General features: G+C 35.9%; 1 protein-coding gene across 1 annotated transcript in view; it reads left to right on the plus strand.

Moving 5' to 3' along the window:
• The window catches only part of ADGB (androglobin), a 126,318-nt gene that overhangs the window by 33,179 nt on the left and 77,532 nt on the right, over nucleotides 1-15,607 (plus strand). Inside the window, exons 6-9 of the mRNA XM_037144980.2 lie at nucleotides 315-454; nucleotides 2,811-2,897; nucleotides 8,967-9,241; nucleotides 13,743-13,877. Of these exons, the coding sequence (XP_037000875.2) occupies nucleotides 315-454; nucleotides 2,811-2,897; nucleotides 8,967-9,241; nucleotides 13,743-13,877 (637 nt within the window). The remainder of the gene's footprint in view (nucleotides 1-314; nucleotides 455-2,810; nucleotides 2,898-8,966; nucleotides 9,242-13,742; nucleotides 13,878-15,607) is intronic.

Genomic DNA, 15,607 nt, shown 5'->3' on the forward strand with positions numbered 1-15,607 from the left:
AAAATAAGCTAGAAGTATCAGCAAGAGTAGTATTGAAGACAAAAAATGTCAGTTTTTAAATGTAAGAAATTAAAATTATAAAACACAAAATTATAAAATAGTAAATAATGTCAGCAGTATACAGAGTGGAGCAAAAGTAGGTTTATAGTTATTTGTTTAGAAAATAATATAATAATTAATGAGTAATAATACAAGATAAACTCGGTTGTTTTGCACACTCATAATGTAAACCTACTTTTGCCCTTCTATATAATAACTTATGGGTGAAAATAATATAAATTATTGATGGTGTATTTCTTTCTTCTCATTTTTAGGGTTGCTGGAGAAAGATAACCATTGACGACTTTCTGCCTTTTGATGAAGATAACAAGCTATTGCTTCCAGCTTCAACTTATGATCTTGAACTCTGGCCAATGCTTTTGAGTAAAGCTATCATTAAGCTGGCGAATGTTGAGTACGTAGAATGGAGAATCATCCATCACCCACTTGTGTAAAAACAAAAAGGCAAACCACAGCAAAAGCAACTATGCCACATCTGTGTTCCATAGCTTTATTTTTTAAAGTCAATTTTAAAACCTTTCTTTCCAATGTAAATTTCCTTATATAATATGAATATGTCAAAGTCACTAATTTAAAGTATTGGGTTGTCCAGCAATCAAATAAAAGTCTACCTAGTAAAAGTACTCAAAAAACTATTCCATATTCAATGCTGTCCATGAATGGAAATTCAATCCCAGAAAATAATATTTCATCTTAATGGGAGAAAGAAGTTATTTTGTAGGGAAAAATATTGGTTCATCCTGAGTGATACAGAAATGCAGTTAAGGGTGTAAGTTCAGTATATGCAGCAATAATTTGCTAATCTTGAAAACCCGAACTGTTCTGAAGGATGCCAATGTGCTCCTCATGCTTTTGGTAACACCGGTCCCTTTTAATACATTCATGATGAAAACTATTCATATTTCTTCGATGTTCTTATGAAATGCCTTTGTGTATTAGATGCCTGTGTGACTTGTGCACCCACACAGATGAGAAACTTCTGCTATGTTTATTCTCTTTGATTCCACAGCAGAGGCCCGTGGTCATTCCATCCTGGCCGTAGCAATGCACAGAAGCTTAGATGCCTGAGTTGCCAGTGCATGAGAACTGTCTCTGCTTGGCAGGAGAATGCTCACATACAATGCACCAGCTGGAATTTGACACCCTCCTCCCACCCAGCAGTGCATCATGGCCTCTCAGCATGCAACAGAACACACGTACACACTTTAACAGATCACATCTGCCATTTACTCAAAGCTCAGACCCGCACTTCCATAAACACAGCAATGTCAGTCAGAAGCCAGGGCTGCTTGTTGTGGATTTTCTCTAGCTCAGCTTCCTTTTTCCCTCCCAAGGCCACACAACCCAACAACTGCTCTTCCTGCCGTCCTCTTCACTCCCTGTTCGCTTACTCACCTTCAATTTTCTAGTAGTAATTTGCTTCACCAACTTGCAGCCTGTAGATAATTTCAATGAATTAAAAAAAAACTCACTCCGGATCTTTTTAGGTAGCTGAGCACTACTCGGTATTCACACTGGTGACAACTGTGTTTGTTTATTTTGAAAGAAAATAATGTTCGAATTGTCAAACCTCAGTTGAAGTTCTGAGAACTAGGGCTGCAAGGCAGTAAGGCATTAAAAGCATGACAGAACAATTGGAGTTGCATGTTGTTTTTATTAATCTATAGTTCAGTAGAATTTTATATAACTTCAGTAAAAGAGTTATTGTTATGTTTAAAAAAGTAAATGCAGCTTGGAAATAAAGGGTCAGACTAAACATAAGATATTTGTTATGCTTTCTAGGGGAAGCCTGCTACACGTGGTATATTTGTCTATATATTTTTCTCAGATTTTATTTATTGTCATATATTTTTAGCTTTCTACATTAGACATTAATATTTATAGTATGTCAATATGACTGTGGGATAGAAATACAAAGGAAAAAGCATTATTTCTGTGAGATTTGTGCAGTCACTTCTTAAATATAATTATCCAAAGAGGAATTTAGACAAGACTGTAAACTATCCCAATAGATATTAGCTGTCGTTGAGATATGTAGACACGTTAATCCTTCAGTGGCCTCCGTTGGCCTGTGGTCAGCTGGAGCTGTGACTCCAGGGAAGGACAAGATATGCGCATTAATGCAAATAGACTAATCCCTTCAGAACAAGTTCTAAAATCTAAAATGAGAAGAGTGACGTTTGATCAATCACGATGTCATTTGACTTTATGCTATGGTGGCAAATCCACTCTTTTGTGCGGGATAGGAAAGATGTTTCTGGTTTCTCTGAAATTATCTAATAATTAAGAATGTCTGTTGCCCATTGTGACCTGCCATGTATGAAACTGAAAATACACAGCTTCAGAGGCATCTTAGAATAATCACTAAAATCAGAAACATAAAAGACACTTTTATTTTTAGAAGAACAACATGATAATCTGTTCAACAGATAAAATATAGATTACTATGCATATTAAAATATATAGCATGTATGAATATGTTTTACATACAGTGCATTAATTTTAATTTATATATTTTTTAAAATAAAGCTTATAAACATGTTTTATAAATAGACATGACATTTTCTTATTAGATCTGCTTTAACAAGTCATTTGACTGTTGGAATAATATTTTCTTACACTGTAATGTATAACCACTATACCCCTACATTTATTATTATGTCACTATTTATTAGAGATTCCTACTTCTTACTTACCTCTTTGTGTTTTCAAGTTGCATTAACTATACTGTTGTGCATTTGTGTTCTTAGCATCCATGTGGCGGAGAGGAGAGAGCTGGGAGAGTTCACAGTCATTCACGCTCTCACCGGATGGCTGCCAGAAGTCATTTCTTTCCAGTAGGTTTCACTGACTGTTACGCTACTTATATGCATTTTTTCTTTCTATATAAAGTTGCTTTAACCAAAGCATTTTTGGTTTTTAAGAAAAAAATTTTTTAATTCACATTTTACAATAATATTTGGGAGAATAACATTTTCTATAAAATTCCTTGAGAATTTCAGTATAAATCAATCTGGTGTTCTTTTATATATTCTAAATTTAATCCTGAAATATCTGGATTCAACTAGGTATATGTCATTCATTACAAGTAAGGAAACTGAAGCTCAGAGTGGTTGAAGTCCCCAAACCTGTCCACAATGTACCTGGAGGAGATAAAGTTGAATAGAAGTCTTTCTGGGTCCAAAGCTCACTGTCTTTCTCTATGAGTCTAGCTGTACAGAGATTGCTTATCTATGGCCATATAGAGACCATTTTCTTTCTTTCTTTTTTAAAATTTTTGTTCAAGTACAGTTGTCTCCATTTCCCCACCACCACTCCACACCACCACAGCCATCCCGCTTCCCACCCTTGATCCTGCCTGCCTTTGACTTTGTCCATTTGTCCTTTATATATGTTCCTTGACAACCCTTCCCCCTTTTCCTCCAGTTTGTTCTCAATTTCAAGGTCTCCGGTTACACTTTGCTTACTTATTTGCTTTGTTGATCAGGTTCCCCTTATATGTGACATCATATGGTATTTGTCTTTTACCACTTGGCTTACTTCACTTAGCATAATGCAAGAGAGGCCATTTAATGTAACGCTTACTTAAATTTTTGCAAATACTTTTATTTTACACATAAAGGTTATACACATACAATCTGATCATGTTATTACTGCCATTGGCAATTAGTTAGGTTAAAGTGCAGAGAAAAGAATATATAAATAAATCTGAACTTACCAGTTCAGATGTTAACTTTTATGAGAAGGTCAAAGCCGCAGTACAGTAACCAGTTTGAATTATCACTGATGTTCGGCTGATGTTGGGAAGCTACCGCTCCCCAAGGTCCAGGTTAGAGGAGATTGAAGACAGGCCCCAGTAACTTGGATTCTACATCTAAAACATCTGTTCAGCAAGATAAACTAGCTGGTTCTTGGTTCAAGTAAAAACATTTTCAGGAAAAAATATAAGAGGAGATAGATATCCTTCCTGAAAGACCCCTTTCCTGAAAAAGAGGTGCTTTTGTGTTTTTATCTTAGAAGAAAATCAGGTGTACCCTTCTGCCTCTTCTAACAGGAAGTCCTTTTCTGATACTTAAGGGAAGAGAATATTAACTAATATAATACGGACAGTGTTAGTGGAGAAAAGTAGAGAGACACTGGGATTTAAATGTATGGACTTTTCTAAATTTTCATATTTGGTTTTGGTGGAATGCTTACAATTTTGCCTTTCTTTTCTCTGCACGGTTGTCAATAAACACACCAGAGACATGAAATCATCAGAAATCGCTCAGGAATAGATCAGAATAATTTACAACTATAAAGTTAGTTGTGTAAAAACTGCAAATTGTCTCTTGCTTAGAATCATACATAGAACTACTATTGATATATTTTCATAATTTTAAGTAAATCACTGTAATAATTAATCAAAATTTGTAGGACTTTAAATGTATAATTTGTATCAGTTCATGGTTGCTTATGAAGCATCCATGCAAATGGTATAGGAGGGAAAAGTCTGAGTTTCAGAGTCAGAACTACACAGCTAGGTTTGCATTCTTACGTTTCCAATTTTGAGTTATGTAAGTTTTGTAAGTCATGAACTTCTCTGGGCCCAGTTTCTTCTTATGTAAAATGGGGATACATCGACACACCCTAGATGGTGTCCTGAAGATTAAGTGAATAGGTGAGAGTGTCATAAAAAGTTGCTAGTGCGTGGAGGAGACATTATTAGTGAAAGTTTCTTTCCCTCTCTAATGATGTTCGCTAGTTATTTATGATCTAGAAATATGTATGATGGTTAAAAATCAACCTTAGGAAACAAAAAAGAAATCTAAAGAATAAGTGAAGAATGACCTAGACATTCAAATTTGGCAGTTTATTTCAAAATACAACCAAAAAAGTAAAACATTATACACCATCTTTGATTTATATTTTGACTTGTAGAATTTTTCTTATATTCTGCCACATTCACATGAATTAATGCATGTGTGTATATATTTCATTTTAAATGAAAAGAATGTCATGAAACAATACATCAGTGATTGTCAAGAAATGTTTAAGTTGAACTATGGGTGCAGTGACCCTCTGCCAGTGGTGCAGGTGGGGGTCAGGAATGGCTTCGTGGAGAAAGTTCTGACTTGGTCTGAACTTTACTGTTGGCTGCATTTGATTTGAAGGCCAGGAAGGAGAAGGCTATTGGAAGCAGGAGCACAGTGTGATTAAAGCCACAGTATGTTCCAGGGTGGGATGTTTCTACCACTAAGAATGTTTCGAGTGTGCAGGGTGAGCCTTTCGGGGGTGAGCCTCTCATTGGCCAGTTGTGGCCATGTTTTTGCAGAGGCCGAGGAGAATTAGAATATCAAGGGTCAAAATCTGGGATGGCTTCTGATTTTCTGAATTTTTTCCATGGGAGAGTTAGACACAATCTGGTCCTCCTGTGTCTAACTGTCCCTCCTCTGGTTAATTCTCTCCGTGGCCTTGAGAATCACTTTTTAAAACATAAATCAAATAATGTCATTTGCCTTGCTTAAATCCTTTCCATCACACTTGAAATTTTTGAATCTTTCTCCTTTTCTTTAGGGATCTGTACCATCTGACTCTTGCACAGTCTCCAACCTTATGCCTGACCTCACTCCTGTGTTGGCAACTACTCACTGGCCACCTGCATCTTCACTCTCTTTCCCAAATATACTAAAATCATTGTCCTTGAGGGTCTTTATATGAGATTGCTGTTGTTTTTATAGGCCTTGAACGATCTTCTGTCAGATTGTCACTTGACTATGTCTTAACAGTTAGCTTTCGCCAAGCTCAAATATCAACTCCTCAGACAGGCCTTCTCAACCATCCAGTACGTGTCATAGCTCATCATCCACGACTTTCATCTCCACTGTGGAAGTTATCACTGCCTGTTACTCTGTGTGTGTGTGTGTGTGTGTGTGTGTGTGTGTGTGTGTGCATCACACCCAGCCACTGGGGCAGGATAAGAAGTTGCATGAGAAGAGGGAACCCTTTGTCTTGCTCAGTGCAGTGCCTTCTTGGCTACAACAATAACACTGAATGAGTGGCATACAGTATGTCCTCAACAAATGTGTGCTGATTCAGTAATTTAAAAAGTATTTTTGAAGGCTATAAGAAGTGCGTAAAGATTCTTTGGGAACTCAGAGCAAGAACATATGGCTTAATTCATCCACATTTTATTACATTTTACACACACACATGCACCTATCACATTTTCTTTATCCATTCACACATCAATGGACACCCAGGTTCTTTCCGTGTCTTGGCTATTGTAAATTACAGTGCAATAAACATGGGAGTGTATATATATTTTTTAAGTTAGTGTTTTAATTTCTTTCAGTTAAATACCCAGCAATAAAGCAACTAAATCAGCCCTGACCAGTGTGACTCAGTTCTTTGGGTATTGTCCTGAAAAGTCAAAGGCTGCCTGTTCAATTCTTGGTCAGGGCACATGCCGAGGTTTTGGTTTTGGTTTTGGTCCTTGATTGGGGCATGATTGATGCTTCTCTCCCTCTCTTTCTTCTTCCTTTCACCTATCTCTAAAAAAAAACATTAAATTTTGAAAAAAAATATTTTAAAACATTGCTAAATCAACAGAATTGCTTTTTATTTTTTAACCTTTTGTGGAAATTCCATGCTGTTTTCCATATTGGCTGTACCAATTCATACTTCCTCCAGAAGTCTATGAGCATTCCATTTTACTCATACCCCATCCACACTTGGGTTTGATGTCCCTTTGGCCATCTGTATGTCTTCTTTGGAAAAATGTCTACTCAGATTCTTTCCCATTATTAGTAGAATTGTCTGGGGTTCTTCTGCTGTTGAGTTGCCTGTGTTGTTTATATAGTTTGAAGATTAATGCCATATGAGATATATAATTAGCAAATATTTTATCCCATTCCCTTTTCATTTTTTAATAGTTTCCTTCACTGTGTAGAGCATTTTAGTTTCATGTAGTTTCCCTTGTGTATTTTTGCTTTTGTTACCTTTGCTTTTGGTGTCAAATCTAAAACCTCATTGCCAAGACAAATTCAAAGAGCTTATGACCTATATTTTCTCTAGGAGTTTTATGGTTTCAGGTCTTATATTCAAGTCTTTAATGCAATTTGAGTTAATTTCTGTGTGTGGTATAAGATAGTGGCCTAGTTTCATTCTTTTGTGTGTTTTTGTTCAATTTTTCCAACACCATTGACTGAAGAGACTATCTTTCCCACATTGTATATTCTTGGCTTTTTTGTCATGAATTAATTGATCGTACATGTGTGAGTTTATTTTGAGCTCTCCATTTTGTTCCCTTGATCTGTGTGTCTGTTTTTATGCCAATACTGTACTGCTTTGATTACTGTAGCTTTGTAATGTAGTTTAGAATCAGGATGCATAACTCCTCCAGGTTGTTCTTTTTTCTCAAGCTTGCTTTTGCTATTCAGGGTCTTTATGGTTCTATGAGATTTTTTTTCCATTTCTGTTTAAAGATGCCATTGAAATTTTGATAGAAATTGCATTAAATATGTAGATGGCTTCAAGTAGTTTGGACCTTTTAATAATATTATCTCAATTCATGAACACAGAATATATCTCCATTTATTTGTGTCTTCCTCAATTTCTTTTATCAATGTTCTATAGTTTTCAAAGTATAAGTCTTTCACATCCTTGGTTAAATTTATTCCTATGTATTTTATTCTTTTTGATGTGATTGTAAATAGGCTTATTTTTTTAAATTTCTCTTTCTTAGAGTTTGTTATTAATGTATAGAAACAATAGATTTTTGTATATTGATTTTGTATTTTTCCTTTTTATTAAATAATTTTATTAGTTTTCACAGTTCTTTGGTGTCATTAGGGTTTTCCATGTATAATACCGGTACCATGACATCTGCATGCGGTGAGACTTATTCTTCTTCCATTCCAGTTTGGATGCCTTTTAGTTCTCCTCCTTGACCAATTGCTGTGGCTAGAACTTTTATTCAATAACTAATGCTTGTTTAATAAAAATGGTGATAGTGGGCATCCTTGTCTTGTTACTTATCTTGGAGGAAAAGCTTTCAGCTTTTCAGCATTGATTAGGATGTTCTATCTAAACTTATGTTGTTGAGAGTATGCATCATAAATGAATGGTGTATGGCAAAGGGTGCTCATGAAGTTAGTGCCTGCCCTCAGGCTCTTCAGATGTGTCTTTGATGAGAAGCCTGCCTTTCAGGCCAGTGCTTTAAGATAAGCAAAAAGCACTCACTCTGTTCTGGGCTTGAAGTGGGTAAGACTGGGCTACCTCTTTAGGAACCATTTCTGAGTTTCCTGTGGTTTCATGGGTCTTTCTGGATGCAGTCCCCATGGGCTTTCAAAGGTAGACGTATGGGAGCTCATTTCTCAGGGGAAGGTCTTAAAAGTTGAGGTGCCAGATGTGACTTTCGAACCCCTTTCTCCTGAAGGAGAAGCTCAGGGCACTGAGTGTCCTTCAGTCTCAGGTCATCATGAGGGGCTTATGACCAGATATGCCTCAGTCTTTCCTACCAGCAGCAATGTAAGTTTTTTCTTATTTACCAGATGTGTAGGAGTCACTCAGCTAGTTTTTGGTTGCTTTTTTGTTTTGTTTTGTTTCCAGAGGCGATTGTTCTATATATACCTATAGATTCAATGTGTTCATGGGAACTGATGAATTCAGGGTCCTCCTATGTCTCCACCTTGATCCGGAACCTCTTTTTTGGTGCCCTTTCCTCAGCAAAGCCCAGCCCACCACTGGATTTCCATGAAAGCTTGTTGAAGAGAGGAGTGCGTAGTGGTGTTTTTAACTAACATGTGACTTAACTATTGAAATTAGTCTTGTGAAATAGTAAGTTGATATTTTTTGCTCAGTAATTTCTTGATGTGTAGTTTAAAGCTGAATTTGAAAAATAATGTTGATGTGTTTCATTAAAGCCCAGGATGTAAGGACGAACTATGGGAGCTCTTGAAAGAAATATTGCCAGAATTTAAGCTATCGGATGAGTCCAGCTCTGAGAGCAAAGTAACAGAAGTAGATGCCAAATTAAAAGAGCCAGGGAAAGACGTGAAAGACAGCAAAGAAGTGAAAGACAGCAAAGAAGTGAAAGACAGCAAAGAAATGAAAGACATCAAAGAAGTGAAAGATGGCAAAGAATACAAGCATGAAGGTTCAATTACAACACTGAAGTCACTTGACAAATTTTCAAAGGGTAAGTAAGCCATTTCATATCACAACATTATTCATGATGGGTATTGCATACAAAAGTGAATGCTTGTACTCAATGTTGCATTTAATGATGCTTTATTATTATTATCATGTATTGTATTGTGGAAATAATTAAGATCCTTCCTTGCTAGGATTTTCAGAACTTCTCATGGTATTTACCACATGTTAATTATTGTTTCATATTTTACTCTCTTTAAAAATCAAAGGCAACTGTACATTTTGATGACACTAAATTAATATAGTGTTAATATGAGACATTAAGTTTTCAGTTTTCACCAAAGATGCCTTTCTTACATGCTCTATGTAGGGTGAAAAAACCAAAACAGTCAAGGACAAAAGTGGTCTCATTTATTTTTTCAGGAAGTGTGAAAGGGACACGGACTCAATGGTGATTTATTGATTATTTATTGTAAAGTGGAAGTTCAAGTTTTAGAAGAAAAAATTCTAGTTAATTTACAAGTATAGGATTATTTCTCTTCTTAAGGTGCAATTATATTGAGTAATTTTTTAATTTATATTTTAAAAAATATTTTATAGTTATATAAACTAATGCTTGTATAGTAGAGTAGAATTGAATATTCTATAAAATATTCATCCTTTTGAATACTTTGATAGTATCTATTATGATCTTTTAAGTATTTATGTTTTGGAAAATAATGACATTTTGTCCAATTATCCCTTAACAAGATCTTATCCACAGTACAGTGCATAGAAATTTTACCATAAATGTTCCCCCCAAATGTACCAAGATCAAATGTGTGAGCAATATTTGTCTATTATAGTCTCTTTCTCAAATGACCTAATATGCAGTACTAAGAAAGAAAGCAAAAAAAAAATGCCTGATAAAATTTGTTTTATCCAGGAGGATCCTCAATTAATTTGAACATAGAAGCCTTTTCTCATGTGTCCCAAATTAACATTTATCCAGCCAGCCGGCCAGCCACCCATTCTTCCAATGTATTATTTACTGAGTATAATTCCAGTAAATGTTCCAGGAATTAGTGATAACTTGTTGATCAAAATTGAATGTGAAAGTTACCTCCTAGATCTTATTGTCTAGTGATAGAGACTAGCATTAATTTTAACAATCATAATCATCTATTACAAAATAAGCCTGAAGCATAAATAAAGGGAACGATGGGAGTTCACATGGGGGGCCTCGTGTGGAGCACCAGGAAAGATTCCCAAGGAAATTTTGAGCTATGTTTGCAAAGGTGACCAGAATATCTAGGAGAAGATGAGGGGCTGTGGAGTGACTAGCATTTTAAGTCGCAGGAATAGCAGATATATAAAGGCTATGAGGCAGTAGGTAGAGTGGTACATAAAGGCTATGAGGCAGCAGGAAGGATGGAAGACCCGGAAGAAGATGTTTCACTGGAGGAAAGGATGGTTTATGAAAACCCGAGAAGAAGGTGGGAGAATGATCATATAAAGCCTTCTAAGTCATGTTGAGATTATTGATCTTTATTATAAGAAAAATTGACAGCTAATGAAGAACTTAGACTAGAGTCATGCATGATCTAAATCACATTTTCAAAAGAATATTCTGGTTCTTTGGAAAGACAGGACCTTAGTGGGGTGGCAGGGACCTTGGGGGTCAGTGACATGATTTATATAGAAAAAGCAGTTTGGAGACTCTTGCACCAGCTCATGTTAGAGACAGTGATACCTGGAAGTCCGGTAGTAGGGTAGTAACTGTGGAGTCACAGATAAAATGAATGATTTGAGAGATATTTAAAAAGTAAAAAAACACGTGGTGCCTTCAGTTGAGAGGGGAGACACTGAAAAAAGACAGCTTTATAAGAAAAGATCATAAAATAATTTTGAGCATATCGAATGTGAGGTGGCTTTTGAGAAAATGTCAGGAGTTCCAGGCTAGTGATGTATATTTTGGAATCATTGACAAATGAATGCTAAATTAAACTATGGGTGATCCCAAGAAGACAGCATAGAGTGGGAAGACTAGGCTGCTTGAGACTTAAAGATGCCAAACATCTAAAAGCCGAGCACAAAATTATGATCTGTCAATGGAGGCTAAGGGATGGCCAGAGAAGCAAGAAGAAAACCAGCAGAACATGTTGCTACTGAAGTCAAAAGAAGGGAGTTTCAGGAATCAGAGAGATAATCTGTGCCAAATAGTGAGAGTTGAAATATGGGAGGAACTCAGAATTCTCTGTTAAATGTTGTGACGTGAAGATCATTGGGCACTGGAGAGTGAGAGGAGTGGAAGACATACTGGGGAATGCTGGGAAGCTAGTGGAAAGTAAAATAATGTGCAAACAAACAAATTATCACTAAACAATAAGATCTAGAAGTTCATGAACAGGAGAAGTACAAAGTGGAAGCTGCTGGGGAGTATGTGGGCCCCTAGACGATGCTTCTGTTTTAAACCCACTGAAGGAGAACCGAGTGTTTTTAAGTGATGATTGAGAGGACCCAGGTGAGATTACCCAGCATATGTCTCCTGAGAGGGCAGGAAAGTGGAGGATCCAGAGAGCCCACCCAGGTGGAGAGGTGGGACCAATGTGGGGGATCAAGGGCTCCTCCCCTCTTCCAGGTGAGCACGTGCCACCGGAGAGGACAGATGCAAATGTTGGTGGGTGAGCGGGTTTCATAGGGAGAAGCCGAGTGTTTCAGACTAAAGGCTTCTTCTGTTTTCTCTCTTCATAAGCTGTCTATCGAGCTGAGAGTGAGGTGGAGGTGGAAGATGAGGCTACCACGGTGATTTACGTTTGATGTAGCAGAGATTTGCAGGACGAGGTGGGGAAAGGCAGGCTCCAGTAGGACTCAAAGTTAGCTAATCAGTTAGCTGATTCAAAATGGCATTCGCTGGATGGGTGGGATGAATGACCGAGGAGAGCACATGAATGTAGGGCGATGGCAAAAACGCATCTCGGTGAACACCGCTGCATGCTACCCAGTTTCTATGGGAAGAGTGTATTTTCTCTATTTGTAGTTTTTATTGTGATTTACATTACTTATGAATTATGAATCTGAGTAGGAGTTTGAAGGCTTTTAAAGTCTTATTTTAAAGTCAGACATGAAATATATTTCTACCTTAAATTAATGGTATTGAATGAAGTCAAATATTGATAGAAAAACCACAAAATAAATTTGATGACCTGTATTTATACTTTAGTTTCTCAGTTATGTGTCTTCTCCTACACTTAAAGTTAACAGTTAACTTCACTTTTGTATCCCACATGGATGTTAAATCTGCTATAAAAGCTAAGATATGAGACAGATTTACATTATAGGCTAAGACACATTACAAGTTCTTCATGTTTTTATTTATGCAAATGGAAAAAACAACTTGATTACAAATTCAGCAGATGACAAAAGAATAAAAAGGCAGAAATTTGAATTTTTTGTTTCAGAACTGAATTGTCTTCATTAAGGGATACAAAATCTCAGGCTTTTAAAATTTTTCAATCTTTATACTACTTTTACCTCTTTAATTAAAATTTTTTCAATTACAGTTTATATTTTATATTATTCTGTATTAGTTTCAGGTGTACAGCACAGTGGTTAGAAGACTATGCACTGTACACAGTGGTCCCCCTGCTTCAAGCACCCACCCGCCCCACACAGGGTTACTACAGTGTCAGCGACTACATTCCCCACACTGTAACCTACATCTCCATGATCAGTGTGTCACCACCAATTTGTGCTTCTTCGTCCCTTCACCTTTCTCACCCAGCTCCTCAGCCTCCCTGCCCTGTGACAATCAGCAGAGTCTGTTTCTATTTTGTTTGTTTATTTTGTTCTTTATATTCCACATATAAGTGAACTCATACAGTATTTGCATTTTTCTGTCTGACTTATTTCACTGAGCACAACATCCTCTTTCCAAAAGAAAAGATTTCGTTTTCTATGGCTGAGTAATGTTCCACTGTGTATAAGTACCATGGATTTCTTTTTTAAGTTAAAAGAGAAAATGTCTGTTAGAAATGGACATATGAATGGAACTTTAAAGGGTGCAAGTAGGCCTGTGTGAGGGTGTGAATAAACAGTCATGCTGGCAATGAGGTGTTGCCTTGGCATCCAGTTTCCACCGGGAGGCACCCTGGAAAGAGCAGGCTGTGTTTCCACGCAATGGAGACCCCAGGTCTCCACTTTAGGACTCAACTTCATGGTTTGTGGTTCTTTGATTTTGGTTTTTAAAGTGATAAAATTAGCCTGACACTATAATTTTATATACATAAATCTTAGTCAAATGATCATCTAATTGAACATAAAATTTTGTGTAGTCAAAAATAAATAATGCCGCAGGTCTTTCCCATTGTGCATTAATTTTTAAATTTTGTCTTGCTCTATTTTAATGTTCCTGATTAGAGGTAAGGGCTGTTTGGGGGAATTAGTGGCTATTGCTCCACATTTAAATAATAGTATGATTTTGGCTTTTCTTCAGTACAATGACTGAATAAGAAATAGAGTTTGAGTTTTTGTAGTTAAAATATTTATTGCATTTCTTAATATGTTAGATAAAGCAGATGCCAAAGACGTTGGGAAGAAGAGGAGTAAAAATGGAGAGAAAGAGAAGGAAAAATTCAAATGGTCCCTTCACGGTTCGAGACCCTCGTCGGACGTACAGTACTCGCAGCAGTCTCTGTCCGACTGTAAGCACTGGGACAGTGACTGTTTTAGCTCTTTCGTAAAACGCTGGAACTCTCGGCAGCACTGAAATAGCTCTCCTGTTTAGACACGTCGAAATACGCCTGCTTAAGGTTGCCCGTCATGGTTAGGCCCTCGCATGAGTCTGGATGTCAGGGCAAGGTCCTCCGCATGCGACAAAAGCCAAGGCCGTCGGAGTTCCCATAGCACAACAGGCATAGGAGAAGAGTTTGTACGAAGGAAGACATATACTAGCAAATCTACATTATATATTAGTATATTATAGAGTATGTTATTCCACATAAATAAAGTATGTTACATATTCTATACAATATGCATTTATAAATATATAATTATATAAGTTATGTAAATAGAAGTATATTTATGAATATATAAATATTAAATACATAATTATATATTGTATGTATTTTAGTATATGTTCTTTATAAATAAATTATAAATACAACATATATAATATTTTTAAGTCTATATAATGCATATTATATATCATTTTGTACAGACTCTATATCCCTAAGTTTGGGTCATTTATCTTGGTACTTAGCATGTAGGTTATAATTCTCAGTTCATCATTCATTACATAGTTGGAAACACTTCCATTTGCCTCCAGCACCATGTTTTATCTAGTTTTTCCCCCATTTTTGTCTTCTTCTTTAATGTATTAATATGTTTTTGTAAAGATCTTTGAATAATTATGGCTTTTTATTTTTACAGAAACATGCCTGGTGGTTTGTTAGAGAAAAGGGTCACTAGTCATATTTTTATTTCTGTATTAAAAATTGTTTTCTTGTACTGATGCCTTAAGCAATCCTTTTTGATGGCAGGTGACATAAAAGTCCCAAAGTTACCGACAAGTCACCAGTGAAAATGACTAAACCTTTCTCAGAGTTTCTTTCTTTGTGAAAATAAAGATAATGATGCCTTTTTTCTACCAAACTGACAGGTGAGGTCAATCTCAAGATACAGAATATGCTCTAGAACTAGGGCTATGGGGTAAAATTGCCTGGGTTCAGATCTCTGCTCCATTAGAGACACAAAGTCTAATTTTTAAATGTAAAAATATGTTTTTATAACTTTGTTATATTTTACAATTAATCCATTGTAGAGAGATGCTGGTTCATGTCTAATTCATATTTTGTGGCTCTGAAGATAATGTTCTTCAATAAATATCTAATATAGTTATATATAAGTGCTTGAATTATAAAGGAATAAAAAACTTTTTAATTTAAAATAAAGATAATGAAGGAAAATATATTCTAGTCTTTTAGCCAGAGTCTTTAAAGAACAAAAGGACACCCAATTGAATATAGAAGTATCAGGAATGTCAAGGAATATGTAAATAAATAAGTGATCCTCGTAAGCCAATTCTACAAGCATCAAACATTCCAAACTAAGTCATTTATGTTTTCCTTCTTTGTGGGATGATGCATTTAGATGTTTCCTTTATTCTTGAAATGACATAAGAACTCCTGGTTACTTTAGTTCAAACTAAAGATTTTTATTGATGAAAGCTAAGAATTGTCAGAATGTTAAACTCATTCCTTTGAACATAATTATTTGTAGGCCATTCTAAGTTACATTGACCGAAGATTATGTGATGTTATCACTAAGCGCATGTGATAACATTTTTACAGTAAAATAAAATTATTTGTAAGCAATTAAATGGTACTGTTATCAAAGTAAAATTAATGAGATATTTTATATAATGAATGCACAC

This window comes from Artibeus jamaicensis, unplaced genomic scaffold, assembly GCF_021234435.1.
Source record: "Artibeus jamaicensis isolate MK-2021 breed Jamaican fruit bat unplaced genomic scaffold, CSHL_Jam_final contig_3176, whole genome shotgun sequence".
Classification (NCBI taxonomy): Eukaryota; Metazoa; Chordata; class Mammalia; order Chiroptera; family Phyllostomidae; genus Artibeus; species Artibeus jamaicensis.